This window comes from Cherax quadricarinatus, chromosome 28 (genome assembly GCF_038502225.1).
Source record: "Cherax quadricarinatus isolate ZL_2023a chromosome 28, ASM3850222v1, whole genome shotgun sequence".
NCBI lineage: Eukaryota > Metazoa > Arthropoda > Malacostraca > Decapoda > Parastacidae > Cherax > Cherax quadricarinatus.
The window spans coordinates 29,746,019-29,760,458 of NC_091319.1; the positions used below are offsets into that span (position 1 = coordinate 29,746,019).

General features: G+C 37.8%; 1 protein-coding gene across 6 annotated transcripts in view; it reads left to right on the forward strand.

The window, feature by feature from the left end:
- The window catches only part of Ndg (Nidogen), a 211,029-nt gene that overhangs the window by 63,260 nt on the left and 133,329 nt on the right, over window positions 1–14,440 (forward strand). For all 6 annotated transcript variants that reach the window (XM_070089510.1, XM_053782899.2, XM_070089511.1 and 3 more), the window contains exons 3-5: window positions 5,116–5,252; window positions 8,845–8,986; window positions 10,895–11,103. In XM_070089510.1, the coding sequence (XP_069945611.1) occupies window positions 5,116–5,252; window positions 8,845–8,986; window positions 10,895–11,103 (488 nt within the window). The remainder of the gene's footprint in view (window positions 1–5,115; window positions 5,253–8,844; window positions 8,987–10,894; window positions 11,104–14,440) is intronic.

Sequence of the window (14,440 nt, forward strand, 5' to 3'; positions counted from 1 at the left end):
GGTCTTGTCTAACTAATTTATTAACTTTCTTCAGTAAAGCTTTTGAGGGTGTTGACCACGATAAAGAATTTGATATTATTTACTTAGATTTTAGTAAGGCTTTTGATAGAGTTCCGCACCAAAGACTGTTAAAGAAAGTGGCAGCTCATGGCATTGGGGGAAAAGTGCTCTCATGGATCGAGTCATGGCTCACAGACAGGAAGCAGAGAGTGTTGTCCATAAATGGGGTTAAATCCGAGTGGGGATCAGTAACAAGTGGCGTTCCACAGGGATCAGTCTTGGGCCCGTTGTTGTTTATAATATATATCAATGACCTTGATGAGGGAATTACTAGTGATATGAGCAAATTCGCCGATGACACAAAGATAGGTAGGATAATTGATTCAAACGTAGATGTTAGGGAACTTCAGGAGGATTTAAACAAACTATATTTTTGGTCAGAAAAGTGGCAGCTGCAGTTCAATGTAGATAAATGCAAGGTTCTGAAGCTCGGGAGTGTCCATAACCCTAGCATGTATAAGTTAAATGATGTAGAACTTAGCCATACAGATTGCGAAAAGGACTTTGGGGTTATGGTGAGCAGCAACCTTAAACCAAGACAGCAATGCCTAAGCGTACGTAATAAGGCAAATAGATTACTGGGATTTTTATCAAGAAGTGTAAGCAACAGAAGTCCAGAGGTCATACTGCAGCTTTATACATCATTAGTAAGGCCTCACCTAGATTATGCAGCTCAATTCTGGTCTCCATATTACAGAATGGACATAAATTCGTTAGAAAACATTCAGCGTAGGATGACTAAATTAATACATAGCATTAGAAATCTTCCTTATGAAGAAAGATTGAAGACTATTAAGTTACATTCACTTGTTAGACGAAGAATGAGGGGAGACCTGATCGAAGTGTATAAGTGGAAGATAGGTATTAATAAAGGGGATATTAATAAGGTCTTGAGGATATCTCTCCAAGAGAGAACCCGCAGTAATGGATTTAAATTAGACAAGTTTAGATTTAGAAAGGACACAGGAAAGTATTGGTTTGGAAATAGGGTAGCTGATGAGTGGAACAGTCTACCTAGTTGGGTTATTGAGGCTAGAACCTTAGGTAGCTTCAAATTTAGGTTGGATAAATATATGAGTGGGAGGGATTTGATTTGATTGGGACTTACAAATGAGCGGATAGAGTTATCAGAGCTTATTTCTTGGAAGGCACTGAAAATTGGGTTGGGCAAATGTTTTGTTAGTGGGATGGATTGTAAAGGACCTGCCTAGTATGGGCCAACAGGCCTGCTGCAGTGATCCTCCTTTCTTGTGTTCTTATGTTCTTATGTTCCTTCGACCCCCGTTGGGGAGGGGAATTTGTATTCTACAAGTGCCCTGGCTCTATTTCTACGACTAAGAACACTCCTCTCCAACGCTATACCTTCAAAGGTATACTCTTCAAAGGTATACCTTTGAAGAGTTTCGAGAGTTTATCTACTCTCTGAGCCCGGCCATGGGCCAGGCTCGTCTGTTGTTTGCCTGGTCAACCAGGCTATGCTTCGTCTATTCCGTCTTCCCCGCTTATCCCATTGGAATCTTATCTGCACTTGTTCATTCATTCGTAGTGGTAGTTGTAGTTGTAGTAGCCGTGAAGAAGGTTATTTAAATGTCCTCTGAACCAAGATTCCATGATGTTGCGGTGTTTGACAAGTTGTACATGAATGGTAGGCTATACTATACCGACAAGATGAAAATTAGACACATATGCAACATCTAGGTATCTGTATTGTAGACGTTTCCCCATCCAGTAGCTTTATCAATACAGATTCCATGACATAATTTGAAGACAGTAGAACTATATACAAAAGATGAGGTAATCGGTCCCTCAGCCTTAGAGTTGGTGTGAAGAGCACAGTAGTTGTAGAGATTCTGGAGCACAAGTAGGTAGGTAGGCTCACAGGTAAGACCCACAACTGGGTGAGCGGGGAAATGGGGACAGACGAAGAATAACCGGCGAGAGGAATGTCTTTAGTTGTAGAATAAGAGCCGGGGCTAAACCCAGCTGCAAGGCGATGTGAAGCACATGTCGACGACGATGTAAAATGCATGAGAGCACGACTTAGGGCTGGCTGCATCTTGCGCGGTGGGTGTTAATTAATCTTGTTGGTGACTGGTGGCTGGCGGTAGGCAAGGAGTAGGAGACGGGGGCAAGGAGGCTGCTGTGTGGCGATTAGTCATTTGAGATGCAGTAGTTTAATGGGAGTTGTGACTGTGTCACACAATTTCCGTGTTGACGGTAGTAGATGCATTTTTGAGAGTTCTGAGTGTTGATCTTGGGATGAGTAATCTTGTCTTCTTGGTCTCAATTGCTGGGTCTTCTATTACTTGTTTTAAGGTCTCTAGTAGTGTTGAGAAAGAACAGTAGGTGCCATGGCTGCAGGTGAACTTTACTGTCCTTGCCGCAATTTGTTTGTACAGGTTGGTCGAAGTCATCTCACATTCGTGATCTTCGGTTGTATAGAAAGTGACGTCATTCCTGTGTGGGTAAGGAGTAGCGTTATCTGGCTCCATTCTTTGACGAGCTGAAGGTGTAGGTTTTGCCTTCTTGGTTGGTGGTTGAGGCGTTTAGGGCGAGTTCACTGATTGGTCCATAGTAGCTGAGGAGGCGGAAGATGCTCCTGGTGCTGATTGGTTAGTTTCTGTGATGAGTGGAGGCAATGGTGGCTTCTCATTGGTGGGTTCTGGGTGCGAACAATTGTCATTATCAAGAGCCATGTGCTGCAAATCATCTGGTGCAGTGAAGCTGACGATTTTTGGGATGATCTTCAGTATATTGGCGGAAGGAGGGCATTCTGGGAAGTTAAAGGATGGCATGTTCTTTAGTGCAAAGAGTTCATTAATAATCATGTTGTAGGACCCAAGGTGCTCTGCGTTTTGCATGTGAGCAAACAACATGCAGTAGTAAATTTGTGTTGAAATACCGTCGGGTAGTGAAGTGGTGGTGGTTGGTGGCGTCTGTTGGGTAGCATGCAGGATCTTGGTAGTGGCCGTTTGGAGTTTAACTATAGCAGCATTAGCAGGGGAATTAACGGTCGTCTTAAGGTCTTCTTTTATCTTCATTAATAAGATCTCCTTACGAACAGAACATTTGGCTGCTAGAGTGTGATGGTCACTCTTACAGCTGATGCAAATGGAGGCAGTAGTTGAGGTGCAAAAGCGATAATCATGCCCGTCACTCCCACATGTGGAACAAATCTTCCCATTCTTGCTATGGCATTCAGTGGTGGAGTGGTTATAGGAGTAGCAAGTCCAACAAGGTGTTATATATTTGAAGCGTTCTGGCTAAATCTGTTGAGGGTTGATGTAATAAAATGAAATGGCTAGGCCATCTGCAGGGCTCTGGCGGCCATTATTAATGTCCTGAAATGTGACCTTAAGCATCGTGCAGGCGTTGGAAATCTTCACGACACTTTCTACCATGGCCCAGTCGTTCTGGTCTTCAATCGATGACTTGAGTTCTTCTGAGTTCAGAAGCACTATCTTTTAGGAACTCAGCCGGGATGTTATCTGGACCAGTGCTCTTAGTTGGGTTTGACTTACTTAGTTCTTTTCGCACGAAGTCGGTAACTGTTTGGGGTGACGCCTTTATTAGTGTAGCATGTTTTAAACTCATTGGAGTCTGTGTTAAAGATATTTGATGGAACTGGTAATGCATTTACTAGTGTTGATGCAACAGATGTGTAATATGAATTAAAACAATTTGCCACTTTAGCTGTTTCATAGCATACCTCGTTATCGATATTTACCACTATTTTAGATCTATCTACGGATTCATTTCTATACCCCAACTGTTTTAGATGTTGCCAGAGCTTTCTGGGTTTATTCTTATATTCTTCGATTTTTCAGTAATAGTGCCATGCCTTTAGTGCTTTTATAAGCCTCTTCAATCTGTTCCTTACCCTTTGGAATTTATTCAGCAGTGCAGTATCCTGTCTCTTTGCCTTAAATCTTTTTAGCAACTGATCCTTGGATTTGATATTATCTAATACCCCAGCAGTCATCCAGGGTTCAGTTCTTCGTTTAACTGATGCAATATCATCAAGGATAGTAGTGAACATGGCACTGAATGTTTCCCAGACATCATTTACGTGTAGGGTTATCTACACAAATATCCCCTCCCCCACAAAAAAAAAGAGATGTTGAGTCAGGAAGGAAGACAAGATTTACCATTTATCTATACCTATGCAAATATTTTTATTTAATTTTACAGCTAACAGGAGAACATTCTGTGTTCAGGTTAAAGCATATTAACTATACTTGGATCATTAGGTTCTGATTTATTTGAACATTCATATAAAGAACACTTTAAACCTTTATAATACCTTAATATACACCTTGAGATATGTTCTTCGTTGTAAATACTCCGTGTTGACATTCTTATATTACAGAAATTTTCTAAACCCATATTATAAACAATAGCTGAAGACTCAGAAATCATCAAATTGCCGATATAATTATTCCACTATACCTGAAATGTTTAGTGATCAACTGGCGATATAATGCTACACTTTCAATAAAGGCTTCCAGGATGCATAAATTGTGAGGTGCAGCTCTCAGTGTATACACTGCAATTTTTCTCTTAGCTCTATCTTTGTGGTTAAATTATCGTTCAGCTTAGAGTAAAGGTTAGTTAAAAGGATATAAGTGCAACTAAAGTAAAGGTGTACTGCGGCGTTAATATTACACGTGTTGTCGCGAGTCTTGACAGTCCAGTTTGTCAGAAACTTATGTAGGGAGAAACACTTATAATTTATATATTCCACATTTTTAACGGACATCATTGTTTTAAGATAAATAATTATGGTATTAAGAAAATTTATGTTGCAGGAATTATTTATGAAAATTGTACATTTAGGATTTTTTTTTTTACTTTTTTTTATGAAAAAAAAAATTAGAGAATTAAGACTCCAGACGGCATATGCGCATTTCCAACCTTAACTGGGTGATGTATTAGCTAGTCTTTGCAGCCCCTCAGGGACTAGATTTTCGCTCCTGGTTCTCTGTTGGTAACCCTTGGCCCTTAAAAAAAAATACATATCAGATTAAGTAAATCTGTGATCTCTCTCTTTCGCAGGTGAATTCAAATGGCTTCGTCTCCTTTTTGACTGAGATACCCAACTTCTTCAACGTCCAGTTTCCCCTCGAGTACCCCATCATCGCTCCCTTCTATTCTGACGTTGACACCAGGCAGGCTGGGACCATCTGGTACAGGTACGGCGATGGTGGAAACAACTACCTCAGAACAGTACATGTAATAGGTATAATTTGGCTCAAGTGGAGAAAGAAGGGACATCTAAACTAGATCTTATCGATATATCTGAATCGTTACTGTCACCTACACACAATCCATATTTAAATCGACAGTTCAGAAGTAACTGCATAGAAAAAGCAACTTATGCTAAAACGTAACATTCTCTCATGCAAATACATGAGAGTTAACCAATTCTACTAGGGGTACGTGTTTCAATTTTATACGAACAACGCAGGAGAAACGCTGAGTACAGCTTATTTATATTTTTATCTAGATCAGCTACAAACACCAGCAGGTGATATAGACCTCCGTGCTAACCACCCATCATGGAGCAAAAGAACCAAGAATGCAGCTGGGTCATATTTATATAATTACCTGGACTAGTATATATTCTGCTCACGCCTCCATTCCTTACTACAAATTTTCACTTGCTACAAATTTTCGTCAATGATACATCCCTTGATATATGCTGAGGGCTTACTTCAATTTAAATATGAGATTAAATATCAATCTGATCAAGACATCGGCAGTGACTATACGGAACATGTCGTGATATTGCCAACAAGTTACTTGTTTTCGATTCCGACACTGAATATACAAAACAAGGCCCAGCGAGAAGATACCGTTGTAATTCGTGATACGAGCACTGAAATCATGCCTAGAGTTAAGACCATGAAATTAGTGCAGATTTAAACTATGCACCAAAAATCATTTATCACAACAACAAACAATAAAGGCAATTCAAAAGTCTATGTGGCTCCAAGTGAGGTGAGGCGGCAATAAGTTGATACGGGTAAAAGGATGGACTACATACCTTCTGATGGGTCTAGGCACCAGCGTTGCAGAACACCCTGTCTCTGACCAGGTCTCCTGGTTGATACTTGAGAGACGCGACCCAGATGACCTAGAAAACTTTTTTAGGAACTTATCAAATTTCTTTTTGAAGACAGTTATAAAAGAAAAATGATCAGTTTGTTTACAGTGTAAGTAGCTCCGTTAATGCACTTATCTATGTTTATGTTGATATAGTGAGATGTAGTTTGATTCAAACCTCTAATCAAATTTCTAGGGCATTTATATTCCTTATTTACTTCTCTTCTGTTACTAATTTTAATTCTTGACTATTGTTATATTCAGTTTATTCCTTCAAACTACTTTCTTCGGCTAATTTATCAGCTCTTTCATCTAATTCATTGTGAGATGGAATCTTTAAAAACTGTTTATTAAATTTTTATAATTTTTTTTAATATATGTACCAGATTTTGTTAATGGACATGTTATTAGTTGCTATGCGAGATATATTCATATAGTGTTTAATATAATAAGTAAATAATGATCAAGGAGAGAATCTCATTGTCATAAGATAACTTTGATATGAAGATAGAAGCTATGTTAATACCGACAATATGGATGAAAGTACGTACACAAGTGCATAAAAATCCTAGAGCCATTAGGATGACAAACAATTTAATTTGTAATATAAAAGCTCAATTCTTAACTCTTATGCCTGACTCAACATGCTTGACATAATTTTTTAACAGAAAGGTGGCTAAAAGAACAGAAGCAACCATGTTATTAGGTTTGTTTTTCTAGATAATACTAGACATTTTTTTTTTTCACAAAGGCCAAATGAAGAACCAGTAATAAATTGCAGTTATAGCTACTTACCATGTTGTATAACAGTTTTAGACGTCTAAAAATAATTATTTCCTAAAATTCTGCTTATTCTTCCTTGTTTAAATTACTCTACAAATTTTAGGTTTGATGTTGAAGGTGTATCTGTAACCTCTGGTTCACTTTTCTTCACAAAGTTATTGAATAATTTTAGCACTTTGCATCACTTATCGTCACTAGCAAGATGACTCCTAATTCTTAGCAGGGCTTCCATGGTTTCTACTTTCAAGAGACTCGTCATATATTCTGTGCTTACGAGTGCTTCACTGCGTTACCTTACTACTTTAATTAATTGTATTAATTGCAAAACTGCACAATTTTTTGATAACTGTAAAACTATAGTTAGGTTTGTAGTCAGCACCAGCTCTAAGGCCAATCTGCTTTTTTTTCCTTACATTTCTTATATATGTGGTATGGTAGATTTACTGAAAGGTACATTTATAGCAAGTCAACAGTAAGGTTTCACTTAGTTGAAAGGTTATCCTACAAAAATGTGGGTGAGAAACGTCTGTCATAATAGTGTTAGATACAGAAAAACGTTTCAGTTTTAGTCTTAAAAGCATAAAAATTTCAGTAGCCCACGGCACCGTCCTGGCATCTTCAGTGTTTATCATCCCAGAAGCAAGTAAATAAAATCACCAAATATAGTTTTGTATTATTCTATTATACTTGGCAGACGATACCAAAATCAGCAAGAAAGGTGCCTTAAAAGAAGGCAAAAAGGTAAATTACAAGTAGCTGTCAACAAGTCTCACATTGGGTAATTAAAAATAACACGGTTTTAAGTGGTGATAAATTCTAGTTGCCTGGATAGCTAAATAGCGAAAAACTCAATATGAACACTGGATACAAAAGGCAGGAGGACCATTTCGTAAAAAGAAGGGAACGTGCAGACGACACAGGAATAATAATGTCAGCCGACCTATCTTTTTTTTTTTTGAGAATCCAGTAACACAAAAGCAGCAGAGGCCATAAAAGTAACAGGGTGGATAAAGAGAACTTTCAATGAAAGTTAAATTATGTTGCTGTTGGTACTTCTCAAATCACTTGTGTTCCCACTTCTAGAAAAATGTTTTGTAATCACAACTCCATTCAAGGCATAAGCGATATAAGAGCTCGAGAATGTACAAAGGTCATTTACAGCCCGGAGAGTGAATATTGAACTTTACATTACTTGGAATGTACTCTGAAGCAGAAATGAGAGAGACATGCTTGACAAAGTATATCTGGAAGATACTGAAGGGATAAATATCAAATTTGCAAACTACCATGAAAAGTACTGAAGTAAAAGATACAAGAGAAAATGTTAAGCAAATCCATTAAAAAGCAGAGGCCCTATAGACACAATAAGAAAACACTGTGTCAATATTTATTGCCTAAGGCTTTACCTTCTATCAGAAGGTATAAAAAAATATTGCCAGGATAAGGTAGAGATTTTCAATGAACTGGGCCACTACCTCCTCAGGCTGTGATAGCTATGAAATAGTTAATAGCAACATCGTGGTTGTATAAGAAGCCTGGCCTCAGGATGGGTTGCAAGGGTAGAATAATCTCATAAATTGGCCACTGACACGCTACAGCAGTGGTAACCACATGTGTTGCTTCATTAGAGAGCACCCACACACTTCCACTCTGGACTGGACTCGCCAGTTCTTACAAACATGGCTTATCTCCTAAACGTAACAGAACGAGAGGCCGTAAAATAATTTATTCCAGGCTTAAAATATTAATAAAAACCTATATGATGTTTTTTTCTTCTTTCATATATAAATGCTAGAAAACTAATTACATGAAACTGAGATATTTCGAATTTATAGTTTTCATTTTTCTTCATAACAGATTAATTTTAGATATATATGTCCATTTTTTTCCCTTCAGAGAAACATCAGACCCAGGCACAATATCACGAGCGAAGTTTGATGTACAACAGTATTTCAGCAGTGCAGCCAGTTTCGAGCCGCAGGGTGTTTTCATAGTCACCTGGGATGGCGTGGGCCCCTACAACCAGCGGGCAAACAGGGTATTTTCTTGAAGATCACCGTATAATAAAACAAAAAAAAAAAACCAGTTAATCTTTGAGGGTCGGACATATTCATTTTGCTCACAGTCACTTGTTCTCAGGTGCTCTTGTCTTCCTTTGTATAGGTTGTGACGTGCCACTGACTGGATCACATTTTTAAAAAAATGCACTCGGCTTAGACCCTTCTGCCTTTGTCATGATTTTTATAATTACCGAGGTACCTGTAGGGAAGTCAGGGAACTTTCTGGCGAGTCTTGGACATTAATAAATGAACTTAACTGTTGCTGATTATTTTATCCTGGTATACTAGTATATATGTTGAGTGCTTATTTTCTTTACTTTAATTGTTTGTTGAATTTTGTCTCTGTTTTCTTTGTGTTGTGTATGTTTCTTGATGCCAGTGAGAGTTGAGTGATATATGCTGTCAAAGTGCTCTAAAAATATCACAACAAATACTATTACTTCCCTGGGGATATTTAGTGCTGCTTGGCAAAATTTAATGCATTTTAGAAAAGACAGAACAGAAGACTACGGTTATAAAGGGGAAAACATTATTTGTTTAGAATAAAATAATTAAAAATATGTAACAAAATTTTCTTTAAAATTCTTTCAAAGTTTTACCTAGTCCGCACGACATATATATAAAAAAATTTTTTAGGTCCAAACATAACTTCAAAAGCTCCCCTAACCTTTTAACTCATATTTTTTTTATCCAAATTCTTTTAAATTTATCATAGGTAAGTTTATTAAATATTCTTAAAATAAATGATAAATGTATTTTTTTTATGTTCAGACTGATTTTCGTAGATTTATTGCAAAAAGAAATTTTCACCCTTGCTACTTACGTGCTTAACGAACTTTTTTTTCTCTCTCCAAAACTCTCTTCCCCTGTGAAATATCCTCTTATTTACCTTGACTATATTTTCAATCTCCTAAATCTTAACAACACTTTCCGTCCTTTAGATATCAAGCTTACGTTTCGCCAGACTAATATCCTTCATTGTAATCTATTTCATATCATCTACCACTGATGCTCCGGTGTCCACTCCATTTCCTGCTCCTGTGATCTCCAACACCTTGGAGAAACTTGCCACTATTTTTAACTCTTACAAAGCACCAAAGAAGCGTTCAGCGCTGTCTTGTTGAAGCATCCCTTATACATAACATTTCTAACATTAATCTTAGTTCTGGCTTTGTCTCTGTAGATGCCTTCCTTTCCTTACCTCTTCACTTATCATGTATTGTCATTTCTTGTCTTGTCATCTGTCTATGACTATGTCCTATAGGGGATTTGTCACACAGGGGATTTTGTCCGTTGCCTATGTCCCAGTAGCTCTCCTTCAGTACTCCTCTCTCTTCTTTTGTTCTTACAGACTATCTCCACTATTACCACTACTAATACCACAAATTCTTCACTAATGCTTCAATCTCTCTAAATATTATTTCCCTAGTTACCTACTACCTCTGCTGCTACCTTCTTAATTTGACTTTTATGGCTGCTACACTACTGTCTCTATCACTACTACCACTGCTACTATTAAAACTACCTCTACTACTTCTTTCTCCTATTCTTCCACTCTGTTACCACCCACAAGTGTACATTCTGGTTTCCTTCTCTTCTCGATTCACTGTGAATTGTTAATGGTCAGTCAGGCAGAAACGTTGTGCTAAGTTTCCGTCTCCTAAATGTGGGTTATTTGTGTAGAGTTCCATCCATTGTATTGTAACTTTTTATTCTTCAATAAAGTTGTGCATTGTGATACTTCAAGATTTTAGAATTGTGAATGATCAGTTATAATTATTGTTACCATTGCACAGTTCGTATACCTATTATTTCTACTGGAAATTCTTCTAAATTATTATTGTTACATGTTGATGTACATTTTTAACTCGATTTTTCTTCTTTAGGTAAATACATACCAACTTATCATTGTGACTGATATGCTGGACACATATGTACTTCTCCATTATGCTGATGGTGGAATACAGTGGCTTCAGGGAGACGGCAAAAATCCTAGCATAGCTGATGCTAGGGGTCAGGCAGGCCTCATCTCAGGAGACGGAAGGTTCCACATTCTCAAAGGTTCTGGTACAGATCAAGTTCGGAGCCTTGACAAGTACGTAACGATTTGTGTGTTGTATTAAAGAATACGAACATTTATTGAATACTTATCCATGGAGGGAATCTTCCTCTTCGTGGTATCGCACTATTGGTGCTTTGTTTTCAAGCATCATTTATAAAAACAGTTCCACTAGCCAGAGGGTTTGGCTTAGTTTGGCGAGAGTTTAGGCAAAGGTTAAATTTCAGTGGCTCTAAAGAAGGCAGACGTATATCTACAATAAAATGAGGGAACTAGAGAAATATAAAAATAAATATTCGTATGGCTATTTAAAAATCTTTGAGAGGGTGCACGGAAGGCATCGTAAGAGTTTTATGAAAATTCACTAGCTCCACAACCAAGTACATGTGTGCTAGTTGTAATAGACTTTGATAAGTTCCAGAGCATTTGTAAAAAAATGTAATCGTCGTGTATATAATTTTTTCAAAGGAATATGACAAATATGACCAAGAAGTGACAGTATATCAAATAAAACTAGTAGTTATAATAGGGAATGTAGTGAAATGGATGTTAAAAATTCTTATAATCTCATCCCAAACCGCTGTGATAAACCAAAATTTGTCCATTTTTATCAGAACATGAATTTTAGTACCATAAGGCACTTGTCCTGGCACTTTTACTGTTTCTCACTCACCATATTGTCCTTTGCAGATAATACCAAAATAAACAAGAAAATACAAAGATATCTTCAAAGGATTCCGTTAATCGAAGCGAAACTAATGTCATGTGCAAATACAACAGAATACATATGGAAAAACCACGATCTGAAAACGAGTACTGGATACAAAACGCAAATTAGACCAACTCAAAAAAAATGTTAACGAATTATTACATCAGATCTTGCGTTTAGCGAACAAAATAAGGCACACAATTATCAAAGGCTAGGAAAACTAATTGTATTTTGGTTGCTGTTCGATTCGAGGAAGGTATCTCTGTATTCCCTAATCGTAGTCCCTGGTGCCTCAATACACGCAATTAAAATAAAAGATCAACTTATGCTGCGGAGTGCATCGTGAGTTGATAATGCAGTAAACTGTTAGTGTCGAAAATCTGTAGGAACTCAGAAGCATTCATGTCATCATATGGAAGGTAATATCCAAATTTATTGAATTAAAATGTATGTAATATATACGTTCCAAGTCCAGTTCACTCCTTTGAAGAAACTAAAGAGACCAATTACCTATAATAATCAGTCTGAGTCTGAGTGTGGGTCACGAAGATTTTTAGAAACACTGTGAGTTACTGTTTAATGCATATAGTATACACCTGTTTTAGCAAGATAGGAGAATGAGTATTCTGTGCTTGTGGTCATTTGTGAGTGATGTGAGAGAAAGTGGCCTTCATTTTACGAGAAATATTGTATGTCCAAGAGTCGAGAGGAAACGTGAACATATACCCCTTCGGCTAGTGTTGAGAGACTACTCGATCTCTGATTCTAGGCTGTCCACACTCAAACATGGTACAGGCGTTGTGATGTACACAACTTTATACAAGAGACTACATATTACTCTATAAAGACTACTGTATAATTAACCATATGAGTAAAGTATTGATTGTTGAAAGTTTGGCAAGCGTACAGGCAAAATATATTACAGTCCCCCCTTTCTCCCTCATAACGTTTTCATCCCGTTTCTAAGCTCTCAGGACTGCATGGAAAATAACGGTAATAATGAATCCTACTGAACTGAAATGTGTGAAACATTTCTAATGGTGTTGTTGAGAAATGGCATTACCAGCTAAGTTTAAAGAGTTTGTACTTAACTTAGAAAGACAGCTCATCGCCTGCACAGCCGCCCCTGCAGACGAGGTCTTGAGAAGCTGTCGAAGTCATCTCTCAACGGGCTGTAAAGATTTATAATTTGTAAGATTATAAATTACCCCTAGGGGGTGTTATGTCAGCATATTTCATTCACTGATGGCTGACAAACTTACTTGTGTGGACTCAAAAGTCCGCACCTAACTGCCGACTATAGGTTGATTACAAACTCCTTGCGACTCAAAAACTGCGCAGTCCCCCGTACTACAAGAAATTCGTAACCTACCTTGCTCTTGTAGCATGAGCTATGGTGTTCTTCACACCTTCGACAGATATCGGTGACTTGATAGAAGCTGAAGTGTCCTTGGATGTCCACGTCTTCCATAGTCTAGGAATACGCACACTGGTACACTGTGTTCCACAAGATTTGTCTTTATTGTTCACAATCTTATCACTAAAGAAGCTGATCACACTTCTCTTAAGTGTTTATTGTGTTTTATGAGACACTTTGTTCACACTAACGCACAGATCGTTCTTTGTTGGTTATCCTGGCGTCAGTGTCACTCTCAGTAGAGTCAAAAGTAATCTGAAGACGCCACAGCGCCCCACGCCATTACTCCCCTAGCACAAAGCAAAAGCTAACCTAGTACTTTTGCTTCCTTGCCACTTCCTCGATGAAGCAAAGCAGAATGTTTGATTCTTGCTGTCTTAAGCATAGACAACAATGTCCACTATCTTTACTATGGTAATAAAGTGGGAGCAGGATTTTCCTTAATTGTCCTGCTAAGGTAAGAGATGTACTGTCTCTTATTAAAATATACTCTGCAACACTGGACTGCAAGGAGTAGTGGTCGCTTGACCACGTCGCATACTCGTACTGCATCTGCGATCAATTACTCACTGTAGCAGTAAACAAGACGCTTGCCCTTTCTGAGAGGGCTGGGCCCCTCAGGGCTGAAAGGGGCTGAAGGGGGCTGATACCCCCCTCCTGGAGAAAATTTCTCCACAGGTGTGATATGTGGTTGGATGCATTCATAATAGGCCATCAGAGCCTTAACAGAAATGGGAAACTGGCAATGTTTCTCTGTGAGAGAAAAATTAATTTGAAAGATGTCTTTAATTATATATTTTACTGTAAGCAAACAATATTCTTATATGCTTTAAGGTTTTCGGTTAGCTCTTATATATAAAATATGCATATAAAATAACCTGCTTTAAAAGTCAAATTCGAAAATGAAAGCTTTGTGACCTTCTAGATATTTTTTGCATTGTATTTTTCCTTAGATTTCGTAATATTCTTTTTAACATACTGTGGTAGGAGACGTGGGAAACCTATAACAACATAATTATTAATTTATGAAGGGAATGACCAGTAAGCCGGTGGAAGGCCTCGATCAAATGACTAAAAACTCCAATGGTGGGTCATCATATAACTAAGACTAGCGCCAGGAAACACTTATCCCGCTTCATGACGAATCTTACATAACCTGGAGAAAACCTATCATGATCACCCTAATCTGATCCATTTATTTCATTCATGTAATATTTTTCATATAATTCGCCAAGACGTTTCATGAC